Source organism: Geotrypetes seraphini, chromosome 7 (assembly GCF_902459505.1).
Source record: "Geotrypetes seraphini chromosome 7, aGeoSer1.1, whole genome shotgun sequence".
In the NCBI taxonomy this organism is placed as follows: Eukaryota; Metazoa; Chordata; class Amphibia; order Gymnophiona; family Dermophiidae; genus Geotrypetes; species Geotrypetes seraphini.
Window position 1 is genome coordinate 2,088,390 of NC_047090.1, and position 21,038 is coordinate 2,109,427.

Consider the following 21,038-nt stretch of genomic DNA (forward strand, 5'->3'; position numbering starts at 1 on the left):
CAGCTGAAATTTAGCTCAAATAAGATGATGGCATTTGGGATTGAGGAGGAGGGAATCTATTAATGGCAAGCAATTCTACAACTGATAATGTGATCATTCCCTTTCTGGATTCTACACTGCATTAGGAGGAACAGGCAATGCTCTTTTGAAGAAGGCTTATGTGAATTTATGCTAAATTAGATAGAATAAACCATTTCTATATCATCAACAGCAGTGGTCTCAAACTCAAACCCTTTGCAGGGCCACATTTTGGATTTGTAGGTACTTGGAGGGCCTCAGAAAAAATAGTTAATATCTTATTAAAGAAATGACATTTTTACATGAGGTAAAACTCTATAGTTTATAAATCTTTCCTTTTGGCTAAATCTTAATAATAATATTGTCATTTATAGCTAAAGAGACATATAATCAAGAAACTACATAGTAACATAGTAGATGACGGCAGATAAAGACCCGAATGGTCCATCCAGTCTGCCCAACCTGATTCAATTTAAATTTAATTTTTTTTTTTTTCTTCTTAGCTATTTCTGGGCAAGAATCCAAAGCTTTACCCGGTACTGTGCTTGGGTTCCAACTGCCGAAATCTCTGTTAAGACTTACTCCAGCCCATCTACACCCTCCCAGCCATTGAATAACCAGCTCAATTAGAACATAAGCAGTGCCTCTGCTAGGTCAGACCAGAGGTCCATATGCCCAGCAGTCCGCTCACGCGGCAGCCCATCAGGTCCAGGATCTGTATAGTAATCCTCTATATATACCCTTCTATCCCTTTTCCTTCAGGAAATTATGCAATCCCTTCTATCACACCCTCCGGAAGCACATTCCAGGTGTCCACCACCCTTTGGGTGAAGAAGACTTTCCTAGCATTGGTTCTGAATTCCTCCCCTCTTAATTTTTCCGAATGCTCTCTCGTTCTTGTAGTTTTTGAAAGTTTGAAGAATCTGTCCCTCTATACTTTCTCTATGCCCTTCATGATCTTGTAAGTCTCTATCATGTCCCCTCTAAGTCTCCACTTTTCCAGGGAAAAGAGCCCCAGTTTCTCTAATCTTTCAGCATATGAAAGGTTTTCCATACCTTTTATCAATCGTGTCGCTCTTTTCTGGACCCTCTTGAGTATTGCCATATCTTTCTTAAGGTACGGCGACCAATACTGGACACAGTACTCCAGATGTGGGCGCACCATTGCCCGATACAACGGCAGGATAACTTCCTTCATTCTGGTTGTAATATCTTTCTTGATAATACCTAGCATTCTATTTGCCTTCTTAGAGGCTGCTGTGCACTGTGCCGACGGCTTCATTGTCTTGTCCACTACTACCCCCAAGTCCTTTTCTAGGCTACTTTCACCCATTACCAGCCCTCCCATCGTATAGCTGTACTTCGGGTTTCTGTTTCCTACATGCAAGACTTTACATTTCTCTACATTAAACTTCATCTGCCACCTCGACACCCACTCTCCTAGTTTCCTCAGGTCCCTTTGTAAATCTTCACAGTCCTCTTTAGTCCTAACTCCACTAAATAGTTTGGTGTCGTCTGCGAATTTTATTACTTCGCACTTCGTCCCTGTTTCTAGATCATTTATAAATACATTGAACAGCAGCGATCCAAGTACCGACCCCTGTGGAACATCACTTGTGACCCTCCTCCAGTCAGAGTAGTGGCCCTTCACTCCCACCCTTTGCTTCCTACCCGCCAATCAATTTTTGATCCATCTATGTACGTCTCCTTCCACCCCATGGTTCTTCAGTTTCCGTAGTAGGCGTTCATGGGGTACCTTGTCAAAGGCTTTTTGGAAATCTAAGAATACGATGTCTATGGGGTCCCCTTTGTTCATCCGTTTGTTAATTCCTTCAAAGAAGTGCAATAAGTTCGTTAGGCCCGATCTTCCCTTGTAGAAGCCATGTTGGCTTGTTTTCATCAGCACTGATTGAAACACAGGCGCCTATCAAGAAAGTGCGATTCTGTAAAAAGGTGCCTCTAAAAATTTAGGCGGCCTTCAAAAAAATAGGCGCTATGCATGTTAGGCGTGGGCGTGGCTACATGTTAGGCACCTTCTTAAGCGCTCACATGTGCGCCTAACTTTTAGTTGTGCCTAGAGCTGGCCTATTTAATAGGTGCCGCTCAGCGCGATTCACTAAACAGCAGCCAATTGTGCTTAAATCGTGCACCCAACTTTTGCCCGCTTCTTATAGAATTTGCCCCTATGTGCCTTTACAAAGCCACAGTAAACATACTGAAGCCCATTCAATTGCTATGGACTTTGGTGTAAAAAGGAACCTGACTTTTTTGGGTCTGGACCCAAAAGAAACACAGCAAAAGCTTGACCCCCACAGATATGGAACCCTATGCAGAAGAATCGAGAGTCACTTCAGATTAGGAAAAAGAAAGTCTACAAACTAAAAAAAAAAAAGACAGATCTAAATTATTAAAAGCTTGGCAAAAGGCAGCTTGTGGGGCGAGACATTTTGGTAGTCTACTAGAGAAATTAATTGGAAATGTATGCGAAGTATACAGTTCTTTTGAACTACTTATGAATTAAATAGTTGATGGCAGGTTAATCTTCATTATCAGCTTGCTGAATAAGAGGAACAGAAATACCAATTTACAGCAAATTAAATGTGTAGCACTTTATTTAGTATTCTAAGAACTGGCCAATTTACATATTCTTTTTAATTACTCTAACCTAGACTTACTTATGGCCCTTTTACACTCTTGCAAAAGGGAACTGCAGAAGTCCAACTACAGCCCATTAAATAGTTTCTGTGAACCTGCTACCCAAACACATGAAAGAAAAATAAGAAATTATTTCTATTACCTGAAACATTTCCTTTCCAAAGAGGTAATCCCAAACTTGTCTTTGAACATCCCAGCTCACCAAGTAGCCCTAATTCAATTAAAAAGAAACTCAGTTAAGGAGAAAAAAATATTTTTAATACTAAACCTGTCTCTATTTATTATAAAGATACTTTTTCAAGCTCTTAGAACTTCAATTTTCTATTATGGAATTTTTGAAAGTCATCTGAAGATATAAAAATGTATGATACCCATATAAGGAGAAATTGTGTCTTTACCTGCTAATTCTCTTTCCTTGAGTCTTACCAGACTAGTCCAGAACCTATTGGTTGTGTCCATCTACTAATAGATGGAGAGAGAATTCAAGTCTTGCATGCTTGGCCCCCATAAGGGTACCATGCAGCAATGGGTCCTCAGTATTTTGTATAACAAAGCAATGCAGATAATATATTAGTTTTTAACTATATTAAAAAAGATGTCAAACAGTGAAACAGCAAGAAAACAGTGACCTGCAAACAACAACCATGTTAACTGAATATGGCCCCCAGGATTATATAAGGGTTTTTCCTTGATAACCCAAGTTCTGTGAAATAGCCTCCATGATATTTCATCCCTAATTAGCCACCTGAAAATGAGAAATCAAAGTGGTCACCATTCCTATGCACCCTAAGTAAAAGGTATGGAACTACAAAGCTGCTGATGGCAGCTCTTCTTGAGCTTAAAAACAGCTGCTCCTGTTTTGATATCTGCCAAAATTAGAGCAAGGTCTTATTATATCCAAATGAGCATACCTTTGTTTATCTGGAAGCAAAAATCTGGAATGACTTACCAGATAAAATTACATCTATACCTACTTACTACTCTTTTCACAAATTGCTGAAAATCTGCTTTGAGAAAGGGCCTTGCTCAACACGATACCCTATAATGCTGTCTTTAATTTCTAGTTTTTTGTCCATTTTCACTGTTATATTGCTTTTTGCAATTTACTTTGAATCCAGTTGGAGAAATAGCGATATATAAGACACCATTAATAATATAATTAGCGTGAGTATGTAAGTATGGCAGCTCAAGCAACAAGTACTTCACTGCTCTGCAGTGTGTTGTACAGCAGTAGTTCCCAACCCTGTCCTGGAGGACTATTAGGCCAGTCAGATTTTCAGGATAGCCTAATGATTATGCATGAAAGAGAACTGCATATAATGGAGGTGGCAGATATGCAAATCCGCTCCATGCATATTCAATAGGGCTATCCTGAAAACCCAATTGGCCTGGTGGTCCTCCAGGATAGGGTTGGGAACCACTGTTCTACAGGATCCACTTTGTTTGAAAATGTAGCTATGTTAACCCACTCAAGCACTAGGCAGCATGGAAACCACTAACAACCCCCCCCAACACACACTTATCAGGTAGCACTAGAGGATTTTAGAGTGGGCCGGCAAGGTAAGTGCTCTGACGTTCATAGGAACTTCTATGAGCATCAGAGCATTTACCATGCTGGCTTGCGCTAAAAAAACTCTAGCGCAGCTTGGTAAAAGGGGCCCAAAATGAAATTGCTGCTCCTGCCACACACTTAAGGCTGTGGAGTTGGAAGCAAATTTTAGGTGGAGTCTGAGTAGGTTAAAATGTACCAACTTAAAAAAAAAAAAAAAAGACAACAGTATTGTATATTTTCTAAGGCTGCCATCGATTAAAACTTTTAATCATGCAATTAATCACATAAAGCGTTGACCCATATTTCCTCCTGTATAGTGCAATATATACATAGCAGACATAAATTCTCAAAACTGACACATTTCAATGCAATTGTCCCATATAACAGTGGTATACCAAATCTCATTACCCCCTTACTAAATTAAAAATAAAATCAAGGGCAGCTCTCCAGGGGGTGGGGGAGGAGGGGTAGTGGTGGAAAAGCCACGGAGGGCAGTGGTAGCGAGATCTGCTCTCGGGTGAGGCAGTGGCAGGAACGGCAGAGACAGCTCTCAATATGGATCTAAGACCTAACGTTCCTCCGATGTCACACCGGAAACGATATCAGTCAAATGAAGAATGCCACGACTGGGAAGGAGGGTAGGCAGGCCTGATCAGGTTAATCCCATTAAAAAATTTTAGCTCCATTACAACAATTACTGTGTTTATCATATCAACACATTAATTGTTTAGCCCTAATACAATATTTTCATTTGAAAACAATTATTTTTGTTCAGATTCTTTCTTCAAACTTCAAATAAACATATTTTGTGGTCTATTAGTCCTAATTTAGGGTTCCTTTTTATGAGCTTCTGAGCATTTACCTTGCCGGCCTGCGGTAGAAACCTCTACTGCAGCTTTGTAAAAGCCAGCATTCGCGCATAAATATTCTACATTTCTGTAATTATACAGATTAGGAGTCAGAGTTGGACAGTTAAAAAAATAGAGGAGTCTTGACTCAAAGATTTGGTGCACTGACTCCACAGCGATGTACTCAGTTAAGTCTCCCCCCCCCTCCACCGCAAACCAGCATTTTTGTTTGAAGAGGCAGTGCCAGTCTCGCTACTTCAAACTTTCCAAGAAAAAACAGTGGAGAGACTGAAAAGAATATCCTTATACTCCAAGGAAAGAAAACTGTGTGTGTTTGTTGGGGTTTTTAAACATAATTTGAATAACTTCCCTGCTAGTAACCAGTTCTTGAAATGGTCCAGGAGCTAGCCTCAATGAGAAGTCCAGAAGCTGTAGGATTTGCTCTTCACCATCCACTGGAACAAAGAAAATTCTGAGAACTTATACCTGCACAGTGCCCTCATGGGGCAAAGCATGCAGGACTTTATTTCTATCTCCATTTGCCGGCAGATAGGGAAAACCCACAGATTTTGATCTGGTGAAGGCAAGGAATCAAGACAAACTCACTCACACATGCTCATTTCCTTTCAAACAAAACTTTTGCTACCTCTCAGCTTTAACAAAATTTTAAAGTCTCCTCACTGCCCAATGCTCTTTGTGGGCAATTCTAGTGCCTAATGCTGGCTTTTACAAAGCTGAAGTAGGAGGTTTCTACCATGGGACAGTGAGGTAAACGCTCAGATGCTCAAAGAATTCTTATGAGCGTTGGAGCATTTGCTTCACCAGCCTGCAGTACAAACTTGCATTGCAGCTTTGTAAAAGTTCTTAGAAGACCAAAACGCTGCAGAGAAGCTTTTGCCTCCCATCCCCACCAAAGAGATTAGAAAGTTTAGAAAAAGCAGCCAGGGCTTTTTTTCAGCTTCGACACCTTCCTAATCAAAGGCACAGCTAGTTTAACCAACTAGGGGATGCTGAAGATTACTTTTCTCCTCCCAAGGCTCCTGTAGCCAGGTACAGCAAACATAGGGAGGATGCGTCCATGGGGTGAGGGATGGCAACTGAGTTACAGTCTGGCATCAGAGAAGTCTTTGTCTGTATCTAAATATTTGTTTCCATTTGTCCAATATTGAATTCCTGAAGTATTTTTATCCTTAATTAAATTAAATATTAATTATATTTTAACAGTGCTGCTTATTGAAACTTGTGAGCATGTTTACTAAATATTAGCACGTTAACATACATTAGCATATGCTTCCAACATGCCCATGTTATGAATACAGCAGCAGACAGCACTTACTAAATGTTAGCAAACACATCTCTGACCGACTTAATTGGAGGGATATTTCATCTTCCATTACCTCTGTTGATTTTGAGTTAGCATTCATATTCAGCTACTATCAAACTATTTCTCACCCAACAGATCTACCATAAAGCACTGGGAGAGGGTGCAGGCCTACATTAATAAACCACTGTTCCCATATATCAAATTCTATGTGCAAGTCAAGGGAAAGGCATAGACAAATTAGGCATGCGCCTAGAGCCCCAATGTTTAGGAGGGGCAGTGGTGTACCAAGGGGGGGGGCAGGGGGGGCCGGTCCGCCCCAGGTGCACGGCTTGAGGGGGTGCACAGCCGGCCAGGTCCGAGTCCTCCTGCCCTTCCTTTCCTCCGGTCCGCCCCAGCAATCTTACCTCCCCCCGCCGACAAGAAGTCTTTCCGACGTCAATTCTGACATCGGAGAAGACGTTCCAGACCAGCTAGGCAGTGATTGACTGGCCCGGAACGTCCTCTCCGACATCAGAATTGACGTCGGAAAGACTTCTTGTCGGCAGGGGGAGGTAAGATTGCAGGCGTGGACCCGGGGAAAGGAAGGGGAGAGGCGCTTTTTTTTTTCTTTTTTTCCCGCGGCAGGGAGGGCAGGATGTAGGCAGGCAAGCTGGCTGGCTTTAGCACAACAGGGAGGGAGGGAGATAGGTAGGCAGGCTGGCTTTGGGGATGGACAAAATATGGAAGGCAGTGGGGGGGACATAAGGAGGCACTGGGGACACTAAGGACATGGGAAGGAGGCACTGGGGGCACCATGGACACGGGAAGGAGGCACTGGGGGCACCATGGACATGGGAAGGAGGCACTCGGGGCACCATGGACACGAGAAGGAGGCACTGGGGGCACTAACGACATGGGAAGGAAGGAGGGAGGAAACAGAAAGGGACAATTGTTGGGCCTGAGTACAGAAAGAAAGAAAGGATACATAGTCAATTAATAGATGTCCCCTTTTGATGAAAAAAATAAATGGTCACGTTACCTCTACTTACTTTCTCTGCAGCAGAGTCGGCAGCCGCGCTGAGGTGCAGGAAGGTCCCACGATGACTCGTCTGCTGGCTCTGCTCCAGAAGAAGTAAGTTACGTCGGAGGGGGTGGACCCGGCAGACGCAGTCATTGCGAGACTTTGCCACAACTCCCTGCGTCTGCCGGAGCAGAGCCAGCAGACGAGTCATCGCGGGACCTTCCAGCATGCGGCTGCTGAGTCCTCTCCAGAGCAAGTATGTCGGAGTGGGGTGGACTGGCAGCCGGCAGCTACAGTCATCGTGGGACCTTGCTGCATGAAGGGAGAGAAAGGAGAAGGATTGCTGGAATGGAAGAGTGATGGAGGGAAAGAAAGGGGGCAGGGTGGTATGGAAGGGTGGTGCTGATGGAACTGATGTACAGAGAAAGGAGAGAGACATAAGGGGGAAGGATATTGGAGGGAAAGAAAGGGGGCAGATGCTGATTGAAGAGGGGTGGATGGCGAGAGAAAGAGCAAACACTGGATGGTAGTGGGGAGCCTATGCTGGATGGAAGTGCAGATGGGAGAGATAAGGGAGCAAATGCAGGAAGGAAATGGGAGGAGAGAAAGAGGGGAGCAGACGCTGGATGGAAGTGGACAGAGAGAGGAGAAGGTACTAGATGGAAGGGTTGGAGAAAGAGGGTACATGATGGAAGGAGGGGATAAATAAAAGGAGGGCACATGATGGGGAGAAAAGGATCGAGTTAGGAAAACACTGGAGTGGTGAGGGAAAGAGGTGGCAAGCTTTAGGTAGATAGTAAAAAAGGACATTGATGAGAGGGTAGTAAGAACGTAATCTAGACAGATGCAGAAAATAAATTGAAAAGGAAAAAAGGGAAAGGGATTGCAGAGGGAAGGAGAGGAGAAAGATGCCAGTCCAATGGGAGTGAAAGGAGATATGGAAGGGGGAGGCATACAGTTTCTGGAAGGGGCATAGAAGGAGGGAAGATGCCATATAGGGGAAGAGAGACGGCAGACAGTGCATGGAAGGAAGAGAGATACAAGAAAATGAGGAAAGCAGAAACCACAGAAGACAAAGGTATAAAAAAATTTTCTATTTATGTATTGCTTTAGGAGATATGTCACTGTTTATGTGGTGCATTGTATGCAGAGTCCAGCTTATTACTGGTTCAATTTAACCTTTGTGTATGTATTTCTATTTTATCCCCCCCTTTTACAAAACTGTGGAGCATTTTTAGCGCCAGCCATGGTGGTAGCAGCTCTGATGCTCAGAATTCTATGAGCATCAGAGCTGTTACCAATGTGGCTAAAATCCACACTACAGTTTTGTAAAAGAGGGATGGGTTAGATTGTGATTACATATTCCATACTAGGCGAAGGTGTTTTCTGTGTTCTTTGTGTTCAAAAGACATGGTTTTTTGTTAGGCTTGACTGCAGGATTGATCTGTACTAGTCTGGCTTGTTTAGTTTTACAATGGGTGTATTGATGTTGTACTGCTCACTGCAGTATGTAAGATGCTGCCTTTTCCTAGGTACTCATGTGTGACATGTGGCTTGGTACTAAAAATCATGTTTTTTGTACAGATAGGAGGGGTGTCAAAAAATGATGGGCCCCGAGTGTCACATATGCTAGGTACGCCACTGAGGAGGGGCCCTCAAAGTTCTGCCTTAGGAATCTTTGAAATGGCAGATTTTGCCCTGGGAAGTCAGCTCTGGGAAAGGGGGTTTGGAAGATCCTGTGAATCATTATCCTTCAATCAACAGGAGTCAGCATGCAGTGCTTCTTACTTGCTGCTACCTCCTCTGACTACACTGGCCCAGTTTGTGGGAGTTTAAGTGTATTTGTATTGATACAAGCACCCAAAATGCTTGTTTACCTAATATCCCACACCAAAGGATTAATCCTGCCTTGGATTTGTGGGAGGAGGTAGATAATACAGGAATAAATATTGCCATCCATTCTCAATGTAAAACTATTTACCTTTTGATAGGGAAGAATATAAAAGAGACCAGAGGGATCTTTTACTTCATCAATCTGATTAGCTGTAAAAGTTTTCAGACGAGCAGTCTTCGATCTGAACTGGCAGTTGGGTATTACACTGTTAAAAAACACAACAAACCCCAAAGAAAATCAACTATAATAAACCAGAAGACAGTTTACACAAGAAAAATCAGAGCTAATTTAAGATAAACTATCTTTCTATTTCCTATAAGTTTGTAGCCTTTGCTGAATAATGTGCTATTTTCTTTGGAATCACAGCAACAGCTTCTCCACCCAAAGTTGTCATACCAGGCTTCTATCTTCAACCTCCCCCTGCTCAAAAGTATATGATATTGTCTGAGAGGTTTTGTAGAACCTGCTATAACATCCAACTGGAAACTTTCTCTACACTGAAACCTACATGCAGGTCCACTGATTCAGGAAAATTTTCAACTCAATAAAAATTTCCAAAGATTTTGCATCCCCCTGCCCCAAGAAAAAGGCTCAGAGCTGATAGAGGTCTATAAAATACTGAGTGGAATGGAAAGGGTAGGGTGAATCGCTTGTTTGCTCTTTCCAAAAAGACTAGGGGGCATGCGATGAAGCTACTACGTAGTAGATTTAAAACAAACTGAAGAAGATATTTCTTCACACAACATGTAATTAAATTCTGGAATTCGTTGCTGGAGAATGTGGTGAAATCAGTTAGCTTAGTGGGGTTTAAAAAAGGCTAGGATAATTCATAAAAGAGAAGAAATCCATAGGTCATTATTGAGATGGCCTGGAGAAATCCACTGCTTATTTCTAGGATAAGAAGCATAAAATCTATTTTGCTATTTGGGTTCCAGCTAAGTACTTGGGACCTGGGTTGGAAACAGGATATTGGGCTTGATGGACCTTCGGTATGTTCCAGTATAGCAATTCTTATGTTCTTCTTATATTGTATATTTGTATGTTATAAACTCAAAGGATTGCAAGGATTAACATTATATCAGGATCAGTGGAGTTTCCCTGCCTCTAAGAGGAGTTATATTCTCATCCTTTTATTTGTAACTTGATTGGGTGGGTGTGTCTGTGTTAGACATGTCTCTGTCTGATTGGTTCTGCTGGGGACAGCCCAGAAAGCAATATCTGCCCTTTTTCTGGGCTAGACCAGTTAAGTTGTTTATGCTACCTGTGTTTCCTTGTCCATGTCCTGCGATTCCTTCCAGCTAGTCTTGAATCTGTCCTTGTCCAGTTTACCCTTGGATTCCTTGTCCAAGCTCATTTCTATGGACTAAATTTCATGTTCTGTCTACTTATGGATTCCTGCAAAGTATGAGTGAAGGAGATGCGTTCAATATATTAAAGACCTGTACACACTGAGCTAGTATATTCAGTAGTGTAGTAAGGTAAGACGGTGCCAACTACCCCCCCCCCCCCAAACCTCTTAAATCTTTTTGTTCTTCAGCAGCAATGAGCAGGGACTCCTGTTTGCGCCAGCTCAAGTCTTCCCTCTGACATAACTTCCTGGTCCTGCAAATAAGAAGTTATACAGAGGGAAGGTATGCTTGCTGTCGCTGCAGAAACAAACAATTTAAGAGGTACCAGGAAGGGGAAAAGAGCAGTTAAGATACTCTATCCCCACAATTGGGAGGGGGGGGGAGATGAGAAATACCTGGAGTCTTCAGTTGGTGGGGACTGGTGATCCCCTTCAGTCACATTGCTTCTGCAATCCTGGCGCCCCTGCTAAAATGGCACCAAAGCCACTCTGCAACCCCTCCCTCTACTGCTGAGAAGATAAACACTGTAAAGATGCTAGAGCAAGCTTGGTCTCTTTTTAAGGATACAATCACCGAAGCACAAAACCTATATATACCACGTATCAACAAGGGATCAAAGAGGAAAAAGAATAAAGAACCAGTATGGCTCACTGTAGAGGTTAAGGAAGCGATCAGAGACAAAAAAAAAAACCTCGTTTAAGGAATGGAAAAGATCAAAAACAGACGAAAACTGGAATAAGCACAAACATCATCAATACAGGTGCCATTAGGCGGTAAAAGGGGCCAAAAGAGACTATGAGGGAAAAAATAGCCAAGGAGGCGATAAACTTCAAGCCGTTCTTTCGATATATTAAAGGGAAACGATCCGCGAAGGAAGCAGTGGGACCGTTGGATGACCAAGGAATAAAGGGAGCGATAAAGGAGGACAAGGCAATCGCCGACAGACTGAACACGTTTTTTTTGTCTGTATTTACCGAAGAGGATATACACAGCATACCGGAACCCATCAGGATGTATGCTGGAAGTGAAAACGGGAAACTGAAAGGGTTGACGGTCAGTTTAGAAGAGGTATGCAGGCAGATTGATAGGCTCAAGAGCGATAAATCCCCGGGACCGGATGGCATCCACCCGAGAGTCATCAAGGAATTGAAAGGGACCATAGCTGAACTGCTTCAACTGATAACCAACCTGTCGATCAAAATGGGAAAGATTCCGGAGGACTGGAAGGTGGCAAATGTTACGCTGATCTTCAAAAAAGGTTCGAGAGGAGAACCGGGATACTACAGACCAGTAAATCTGACCTCGGTACAGGGAAAGATGGTAGAGGCACTGATAAAGGACCACATCATCGATCACATTGACGGACATGGTCTGATGAGGACCAGCCAGCACGGTATCAGCAAAGGCAGATCTTGTTTGACAAACTTGCTGCACTTCTTCGAGGGAGTGAACAGGCAGATAGACAAAGGCGACCCGGTCAACATTGTCTATCTGGACTTTCAGAAGGCGTTTGACAAGATTCCGCATGAACAACTACTTCGGAAAATTGCGAGCCATGGAATCGAGGGTGAAATACTCATGTGGATAAAAAACTGGCTGGAGCACAGGAAACAGAGAATGGGGGTGAATGGACAATACTCGGACTGGAAAAGCATCGCCAGTGGGGTACCGCAGGGCTCGGTGCTTGGACCTGTGCTCTTCAACATCTTTATAAACGATCTGGACATAGGTACGACGAGTGAGGGGATTAAATTCGCAGATGATACGAAGTTATTCAGAGTAGTGAAGACACAGGGGGATTGCGAAGATCTGCAACGTAACATAATCAGGCTCGAGGATTGGGCATCGACATGTCAGATGAGGTTCAATGTGGACAAGTGTAAAGTGATGCATGTCGGTAACAAAAATCTCATGCATGAATACAGGATGTCCGGGGCGGTACTTGGAGACCCCTCAGTTCTGATCGACAAGTCGATGAAGCCGTCCATACAATGTGCGGCGGCGGCAAAAAGGGCAAACAGAATGCTAGGCATGATAAAGAAGGGGCTCACGAACAGATCGGAGAAGAAAATCATGCTGCTGTACCGGGCCATGGTGCACCCTCACCTGGAGTACTGCGTACAGTACTGGTCGCCGTACATGAAGAAGGACACAGTACTACTTGAAAGGGTCCAGAGAAAAGCGACGAAGATGGTTAGGGGTTTGGAGGAACTGCCGTACAGTGAAAGATTAGAGAAACTGGGCCTCTTCTCCCTTGAACAGAGGAGATTGAGAGGGGACATGATCGAAACATTCAAGGTACTGAAGGGGATAGACTTAGTAGATAAAGACAGGTTACTCATCCTCTCCAAGATGGGGAGAATGAGAGGGCACTCTCTAAAGTTGAAAGGGGATAGATTCCGTACGAACAAAAGGAAGATCTTCTTCACCCAGAGAGTGGTGGAAAACTGGAACGCTCTTCCGGAGTATGTCATAGAAGAAAACACCCTCCAGGGAATCAAGACAAGTTGCTGCTGAACAAGGACGTACCCTGATAGGGGAAGTCTCAGTCGGGGCACTGGTCAAAGAGCAAACTTAGCTTTGAAAGTAGTGACTGGTTCCGACATGCCACGTTTCGTTGCTGCGTCAGGGAACCGACAAAACAGCTAGATTTGAAGCTGGAGGTGAAGTCACATTAAATTTAAAAGCTGGATCACTTAGCTACTCAGAAAATACTGTTCGAGTTTCTTAAGAAGAAGTATTTTCTCAGTAGCTAAGTGATCCAGCGTTTAAATTTAATGTGACTTCACCTCCAGCTTCAAATAAGAACATAAGAAAAGCCTTCACCGGATCAGACCGAGGTCCATCCAGTCTGGTGATCCGCACACGCGGCGGCCCATTTAGGTACTCCTGTTTTGTTAGTTCCCTGATGCAGCAACGAAACGTGGCACGTCGGAACCAGTCACTACTTTCAAAGCTAAGTTTACTCTTTAAAAATACTAAACCTTTGAAATGATAGTGTCAGCATAGCTGTTTAAGCTAGCACTCAATTTATTGAAAAAGTTTATACCTCAGAGTGAGTTCATTTTGAACACTGCAATGATTGGGTGGTGAGGCGGAGAAATCAGCCTTCATGTCTCTGAGCAGAGTTCGAAGAAAAGATTTGTAAACAAATGATTATCTTTTGAATTCACATTTGTCTGATTGTCCTGCAGTGACTTTTTTTTAAGAATCACTCATATTCCCTCCAGCTGGCAGGCCTTCCCCTCCCTGGTGCATCCTGGGATGTGTCGAGGAGGGGCCTAAGGCTCCGATTGGCCCAGGCACTTAAGACCCCTCCCAGGGGCACGGTGGGTTCTGAGAGTCCCCCCCCCCCCACACACACACACCTTTGGTAAAAAGTTCCGTGTTTTGCCACTGAAAAAGTTGTAGGACGCATCCTATTCAAATCTATCTCAGACACAGAGGGAACCATCAAGCACAATGTACCTGCCATGCAGAAAACAAGAGCTTTATATAACATGTAACATTTTTTTATTATTTATTTATTCAAGGGAGCTCAGAACGGTTTACACTTTACATGAATTTATTCAGCTACCCAAGCATTTATCCCTGTCTGTCCCGGAGGGCTCACAATCTGGGGCAATGAGGGGATTAAGTGACTTGCCCAGGGTCATACCAGAAATATAATCACAAAATCCCAATAAGCATCTCTGATCAAACAGAGACAAGATTAATAGCGTCCTCTAAAATCTTTATTGACATTTCTGTATTGGCAACTACAAGAAATGATAAACTGCTCTAAGAGAAGCATAGTTTCAAGTTTATTATATTGTTTGATTAAACGCTTTTCCAATTTCAAAGCGTTTTACATAAATAAAATAGAGTTTAAAATGTACTCACTTATACAATTACTATTATTCTAAACAAACTGGGAAACAACATTAGACATGAAGACAACTGATAACAATGGGAAGGTGGGGAGGAAATACAATATTTGTTAAAAGATTACATTGAAGGGAAACATATTAGGTAGATAAGGGGATAAAATGAAAGACCGAAAAAAGGTCAAGAAAAAATTAGTATTTGTAATCTGTCAATTAAAAGCTTCTTTAAAAAGAAGACATTTAAGGTTCTTTTTAAATAGTCCAAAGTTATAATCTATGGGAGCTCAAGAGACACGAAAGGGGGGGGGGGGTGAAGGGACCCCACGACCGGAAACCGGAAGCAGCTCAAACCACCAACCCAGTTCCTCCTTTCCGGTAAAGACAACTGGCGCACTTACCTAACCTGCCCGTGGCTGTAGCCAATCTTTGCGGTGTAGGCCCCGTTATCCAGAACCAACGTGGTCATTGCCGATTATTAGAGCATCCGTAGCTCCTGCTTGAGACATGGAAGACTCGCAGCGCGAGACCAAGCGCGTGCCTCGTACGGAAACGGATTTTAAAGGAGGCGGGGCTAAGCACGTAGGTGAGCCGCTTGACCCCGCCCCTGTAAGAGGCGTCAGAACCGCGGCGTAACTGCGTCATAGTTCAGAGATGCTCGAGGCCCTGCGGGACATGGATGCTACTGAAAACTTGTGACAGAGGGAGTTCGGGGGGAGAAGGAAGGGCAATGGAAGTTCTTGTGTATATATACGCTGAAGTAAGGGAGCTGTTAGCGTTATCCTTATTTATTTATTTCTATTCCGCTTATTTGTAAACGGAATACAACTGAAACGTACATAAAAAGAAACAAAAAATAAATGTGCAAGAGCAGCAATGCAAAACAAAAACCAAACTATGACCTGAACATGCTACACAAAGACAGGAATTATGTATTAGATACTGCTTCTAGGTAATAGACCTGATTTTATATATATATAGAGTTTTTATGATTCTAAATCCCTTTGTTGAGTTTTACAAAAGGCGGTATAGAAAGTATTTAATAAACCATAAATCACATTTATCAGTCAGAGCAGCCGAGCTAATAGTCTGCTAGTATAAATAGGGCTTCAGCTTTTTCTTGAAGTCAGTCATTATCCTTAATGCTGGAGGAAGATGGTAGGATTTCTATAGTACTGCTAGATGTACAGTACAATTACACACAGAAACAGTCGTTTCTGAAGAACTAAAGGTTAAGGGCTAGATTCACTAACCTTCCAATTCACTCCGCTCCATGTCCAATTCAACACAGGCCGACTGATTCAAAACGGGCCTGTATTCAAATGGGGGCAATTGGAGGAACGCCCTCCATTGACGACATGGATTGCTGGATAGCGATCCTGACGCATGCGCAGACCATCTCTTCGCCTATCGATGGTCTGTGCATGCTCTCTCCGCGCAAGGAAAACACTTATGAACTGGAGTCAACTGCAGCAGGGAACGTATTTGCAAGTGACGAGGGGAATTAAAAAAAAAGTGGATGACCAGCGACTGCTTTGACAAATAAGAAATCACTCTGCACTTCGCCACGTTTATTGCATCCCCCCTTGTCTACATCATGATGTTTTGCAGGAAGGGGGAGGGCAATCAGAAAAGAAGCCTCAGCCAGTACATGCAAGTCCTAGGCCTTTTTAACCCGCCCCAACTCTCCTGCTCTCTGCCACCTTCCCTGCAGTGCGAGCCAGCGTGTTTAAAGCGGTGCTGCACTGTGGCGTGTTCTGGAAAACGCCATAGTGCAGCCACGCTTTAAACCTGCAGGCTCGCACTGCAGGGAAGGGCGGTAGAAATCCAGAATTGGGGCAGCACAGATCAGTCTGGGCGGCAGAGAGCAGTGGGAAGTTTGGATTTCAGGGCAGTGGGAAGTTTGGCAGTTGCATGTAGCACACTGGTAAAGTTTGCTTGATATCTAGAGGGCAAAAAATAAAAAAGAGGTGCGGCCACAATGGACTTAATAATAATAATAATAATAATAACAGTTTATATACCGCAGGACCATGAAGTTCTATGCAGTTTACAATGATTAAAAGATGCTACAGATTGAGTAGAATTAACAAAGTTAAGGGTTAGTGATTAACAGCTCTAGAGATCAGTTGTTGTGGACTAAGATTGTATAGGTCAGTTGCCTAAATACTTCAGGAACAGATATGTTTTTAAGTGTTTCCTAAATTCCCCATGGGCTCTAAAATTACACCTAGTGCATTGGCTTCCTATACTTAGCCATGACTCGGTGGACAGGGTGGGAGTACATGAGGGCATGCCGCACAGGATATGTTTCCGCTCAGGATGCTCCTGGAAAGTCATTACTACTACTTAAAATGTTTTGAGGTCTTGTGTGCAATGGATTGCTTAGAAGTTTAATTTGGAAAAATTATTTGTTTAATGATTTACTATTTATGTTGGCAGATTTTGTGGGTTAAATATTAATTCCATTTTTATTTTCATTGTTTTGATTGTCTCATGTACTGCTGTAAATTACCTTTTATATATTAGAGTAGGTGAGCAATAAATACAGTACAAATTAAAAAAAATTGCAGATAATGGGAATCAAAAAATATGTCCAAACTATTTGTTAAAAACCAATATAGAGAACACTAAGGGGTCCATTTACTAAGCTGTGGTAAAAATAGGCCTTAGTGTACCCTTACACAGGTCTTTCCCACATGCTGAGGCCATTTTTACTGCATCTGTAAAGTCTCAATTTTCTGCTTTTTCCATTAATGTCCATGCACTAATGCTTCCATTAGTACATAGCTATTTTTTTTTTAATTACCACGGGAGCACTTATCAACACCTGTCTTATAGGCAGTAAGGGCTCCTGTATTATATGTGTGCTAACCAGTTAGCATGCAGTAATGTAGATAAGTTAACTGCTTACTCTCCACCCTTACACCCAAACAGGAGGTTCTATCTGAAGGTAGAACAAAGAAAACCAAAAGAGGTGACCTGCGGTGCTCAATCTTTTTATTCATTCAAGACCCGACATGTATGTGTTTTGGCCATATGGCCTGCCTCAGGGGTCTACAAAAATAAAATAATTCATAAAACATAAATACCGGTAATCACAGAATAAAATATTAATATAATGAGACTTCGTTTATATAAAACAAATGTAAATGCTTTGACTGCCTGCTCTCTTGCCTGTAGAACCTGAAGACAGGAGGGTGGCCAATGGTACGATGATTTTTAAAAGGGGTTTCAGGGGAGATCCAGGGAATTACAGACCTGACTTCTGTGCCTGGCAAATAGTGGAAACGATTATAAGAATTGCCAAACTGAGACAGACTGAAGGTCCTTCAAACCCATTATCCTGTTTCGAACAGTGGCCAACCCAATTACATAGCTAGTCCCAAGTTTTAAAACAGATTTTATGCTGCTTATCCTAAGAACAAACAATGGATTTCCCTAAGCCTCACAAGATAGTGCTGAAAGTCTCAGCAGCCATTTTCAGCACTGAGAGCAGGAGCAAGCAAGAATCGCTCCTGCTCCAACGCGCCGCTAGACTACTTATCACTTATATAGCGCTGAAAGGCATATGCAGCGCCACTTTGCTTGTCTCATCATTTCCGGTTATCTGCTCAAAGACAAGTACACTCTTTTTAGTCTATTCTTCTATCTGTGTACCCTACATCATCTGGACCCCTGAGGAAGGCGTGTTCGCCAAAACAGACTGTTTAGGGTCTGGTTGGACTATTACATATGTACTATAGACTTATATTTGCATTTTAATGGTTTTATTGCGAAGAGTGAATAATAAGTCATCTTTCAGAACATCTATATCCACAGTCTTTTGTTTTTATTGTTGGATTGTTTTCACTGTGGAATATGGGTCTTCTTGTTTCTTGTTGTGTTGCGCTGTATATTTTGACATTTATAGACAGCCTTGCTCTGAAGAGCTTACAATCTAACTTGGACAGACAGACATGACATGCAAGGTTGGGGATGCAGAACCCAAGGAGTCGAAAGCACTCTCAAAAAGGTGGGCTTTTAACTGGGCCTTGAAAACTGCCAGAGACGTAGCCCGCCATAGGGATTCAGGCAGCTTGTTCCAAGCATACAGTGCAGCAAGGCAGAAGGGACGGAGTCTGGAGTTAGCAGCTGAAGAAAAGGGCACAAAAAGGAGAGCATGGGTGGGGGTATCATAGGGGGAGAAAGTGAAGAGAGATAGTGAGGGGCAGCTGAGTGAGTGCATTTGTAGGTCAGTAAGAGGAGTTTGAATTGTATTCGGAAACGGATGCAGATAGAAGAAATTTCAGGTGCTACCTGCAAGTGCTAGTGATGTTCTTAAGGCTAATTGCAGCTTTAAAGTTAGTGCCAAACATCTGGTTGTTTGTATTGGTGAAAGACAGGGATCTCAAAGTCCCTCCTTGAGGGCCGCAATCCAGTCAGGTTTTCAAGATTTCCCCAATGAATATGCATTGAAAGCAGTGCATGCACATAGATCTCATGCAGATTCATTGGGGAAATCCTGAAAACCCGACTGGATTGCGGCCCTCAAGGAGGGACTTTGAGACCCCTGGTGAAAGGTAATTAAATGCCACTGAGTCTTGAAGTTTTATTTGGGAAAAAGAAAGCCTTTTACAATAAATATATATAGATATGGGTAGGTAAATAATTAAAAATGCAGAACGGCCAAATTATCCAGTTTGTGGAGATTTTATGGCCATCTTTGGTTCTGAGCTAACATCCCAAACCTGTAGTATTTGTAGTCCGGTATTGTAAGGCTGCCACACCATCTCCATCAAAATCAGTAAATGGTTTGGATATTCTGTTGAACTGGAAACTTAGCAGCTCTGGAAGTATCATTTTTTTACAGGATCTTTCTGGGAGGGATGGTGTTGAGTTTACTTATCAGGAGCTAGAGTTAATGGGATCGATTGGCCCCTCCTTAATTTGTGCATCTCCTCCTGGTCACAGGGACCAGAACTCCTGCGCCTCCGGTACATAAATCTCAGGAAGTCCGAGCAAACTTTACTATAAACAAGGACTTAACTGTTCACACGAGGCTGAAGCAATGACAGCAGCGCCAAAACAGGACATTCCGGCGCGAAGTGTCACTTCCGTAAACATGTGTCGTACAGGATCGGACTCTACCATTTGGAAACACGTTGCCAAGCTCCGCGATCTAACTGCTGCGGTTCAAGCTCAGTCCGTGGAATCGAAAGGCGTCCTGTTATCACAAAAGGCCCCCGTGGTCTTCTCCGTCCAAGTCCGGTTTGTGTGCGGTACGTCTCTAATCCTCGGCAGCTCTTTCCCCCCGCGATCGCCGTTTGGTCCAGTCCGGCTGGTGAGTAATCGGAGAAAGGAGCCCTTTAAACTGCCAAACGGAGAGAGACGGACACGGAATCCCTAATCTTTCGTGGGATGCACAAAGAAGAGGCCGCGAAACTCTTATCAAGCCAGCGGGGAAGAAAGCCTAGTCGAAAACTATAAACCCGAGACAGGAAGAGAAAGCTAGGGAAAAAAGAGGGAGAACGGAGACAGACAGACAGACTGAGGACGGAAAAGGTGAGAGACGCAACAAAGGCAAGCTGCAACAGCAAACGAGCCAGATTTGGAGCCAGAAACCCGTGCACCGCGCTGCCTGCTCGCCCCTCCATTGCTGCTACCACGCTCAAGTGTCCGCGCTGTGAGGTAACTCGGTGACCCTTCGGGTTATTGTTGGTTTGGGTTTGGTGGGGGTTGTTTTTTTGAACATTTCATGACCGCGTTGCGTTTTTAAAAAAAATTGATTTCAGAAAGGTAAAAGTAATAGGAAAGAGTTTGTCGTCATTTTCGGCGGGAGGAGAGCATAAGTTTTGGCTTCAAGCCATGAAAAAAACCAAAACAACTATGTCCTTGCAAGGAGAGGGGATTAGGGGGCAGCTGCCAGGTTCTCTTCCTGTGCAGCCTCGTTCCCATGTTGCTTAGGGATTTTTTGTTGTGGGGTTTTGTTTTTTTCACCTCGGTAGCCCTTTCTGCTTGACTTTGATGGTGCCTGGTGGTCACGTGCTCCGGTGACGTAATCGGCTCTTCGGGTGCCGAGGCAACGGTTGCTCGATGTCTGTCAGTTTCAGGGGCGGTGTCGGCGCCTGTAGCCAATCGGCTTTTTCGGCTGACTGAAGCAGCCTATAGTTGTTCTTGTTGTTATCTGTCTACTCTGGTCTTCCCTCTCCTCCCGTGGGAGCAGGTTTTTTAACACAACAAGTTTAAAGGGACACAGGATTAGTGAGAGAGAAGGTCATACTGTATATCCATAACCCTACTCCCCACTGCCCACCAACAGATTAACCGTTCCCCTTAACTGTATCCATGATACAGTTCAAGCTCCTATTGCTGACCTACAAGTATGTTAATTCTGCTGCCCCTCAATTTAATTTAATTCTTATATACCGCTAATAACCGTGAGGTTTCTAAGCGGTTTACAAAAATGATGCATTAAAGATACAATAAATAAAAACTAAATAAATAAATAAATAAGATAGGTACTTGGAAATTCCCTAACTGTCCCAAAGGCTCA

The 21,038-nt window shown here is 43.2% G+C and overlaps 2 protein-coding genes across 7 annotated transcripts in view; one reads left to right on the forward strand and one right to left on the reverse strand.

The window, feature by feature from the left end:
* Window positions 1–15,077, reverse strand: part of ACTR6 (actin related protein 6) — a 52,566-nt gene extending 37,489 nt beyond the window's left edge. Inside the window, exons 1-4 of one of the 4 annotated variants that reach the window (XM_033952649.1) lie at window positions 14,905–15,022; window positions 14,009–14,108; window positions 9,379–9,496; window positions 2,816–2,884 (exon numbers count right to left, since the gene is read on the reverse strand). In XM_033952649.1, the coding sequence (XP_033808540.1) occupies window positions 2,816–2,884; window positions 9,379–9,496; window positions 14,009–14,094 (273 nt within the window). In that variant the 5' untranslated portion in view covers window positions 14,095–14,108; window positions 14,905–15,022. Of the gene's footprint in view, window positions 1–2,815; window positions 2,885–9,378; window positions 9,497–14,008; window positions 14,109–14,904 lie in introns of all 4 variants that reach the window. The other 3 variants (XM_033952650.1, XM_033952651.1, XM_033952652.1) reach the window with 3 other exon arrangements.
* A 48-nt stretch (window positions 15,078–15,125) lies between these two features.
* The window catches only part of TCP11L2 (t-complex 11 like 2), a 78,480-nt gene continuing 72,567 nt past the window's right edge, over window positions 15,126–21,038 (forward strand). Inside the window, exon 1 of one of the 3 annotated variants that reach the window (XM_033952648.1) lies at window positions 15,126–15,263. The gene's annotated coding sequence lies outside the window, so the exon portion shown is untranslated. Of the gene's footprint in view, window positions 15,264–19,545; window positions 20,174–21,038 lie in introns of those variants that run through there. The other 2 variants (XM_033952647.1, XM_033952646.1) reach the window with 2 other exon arrangements.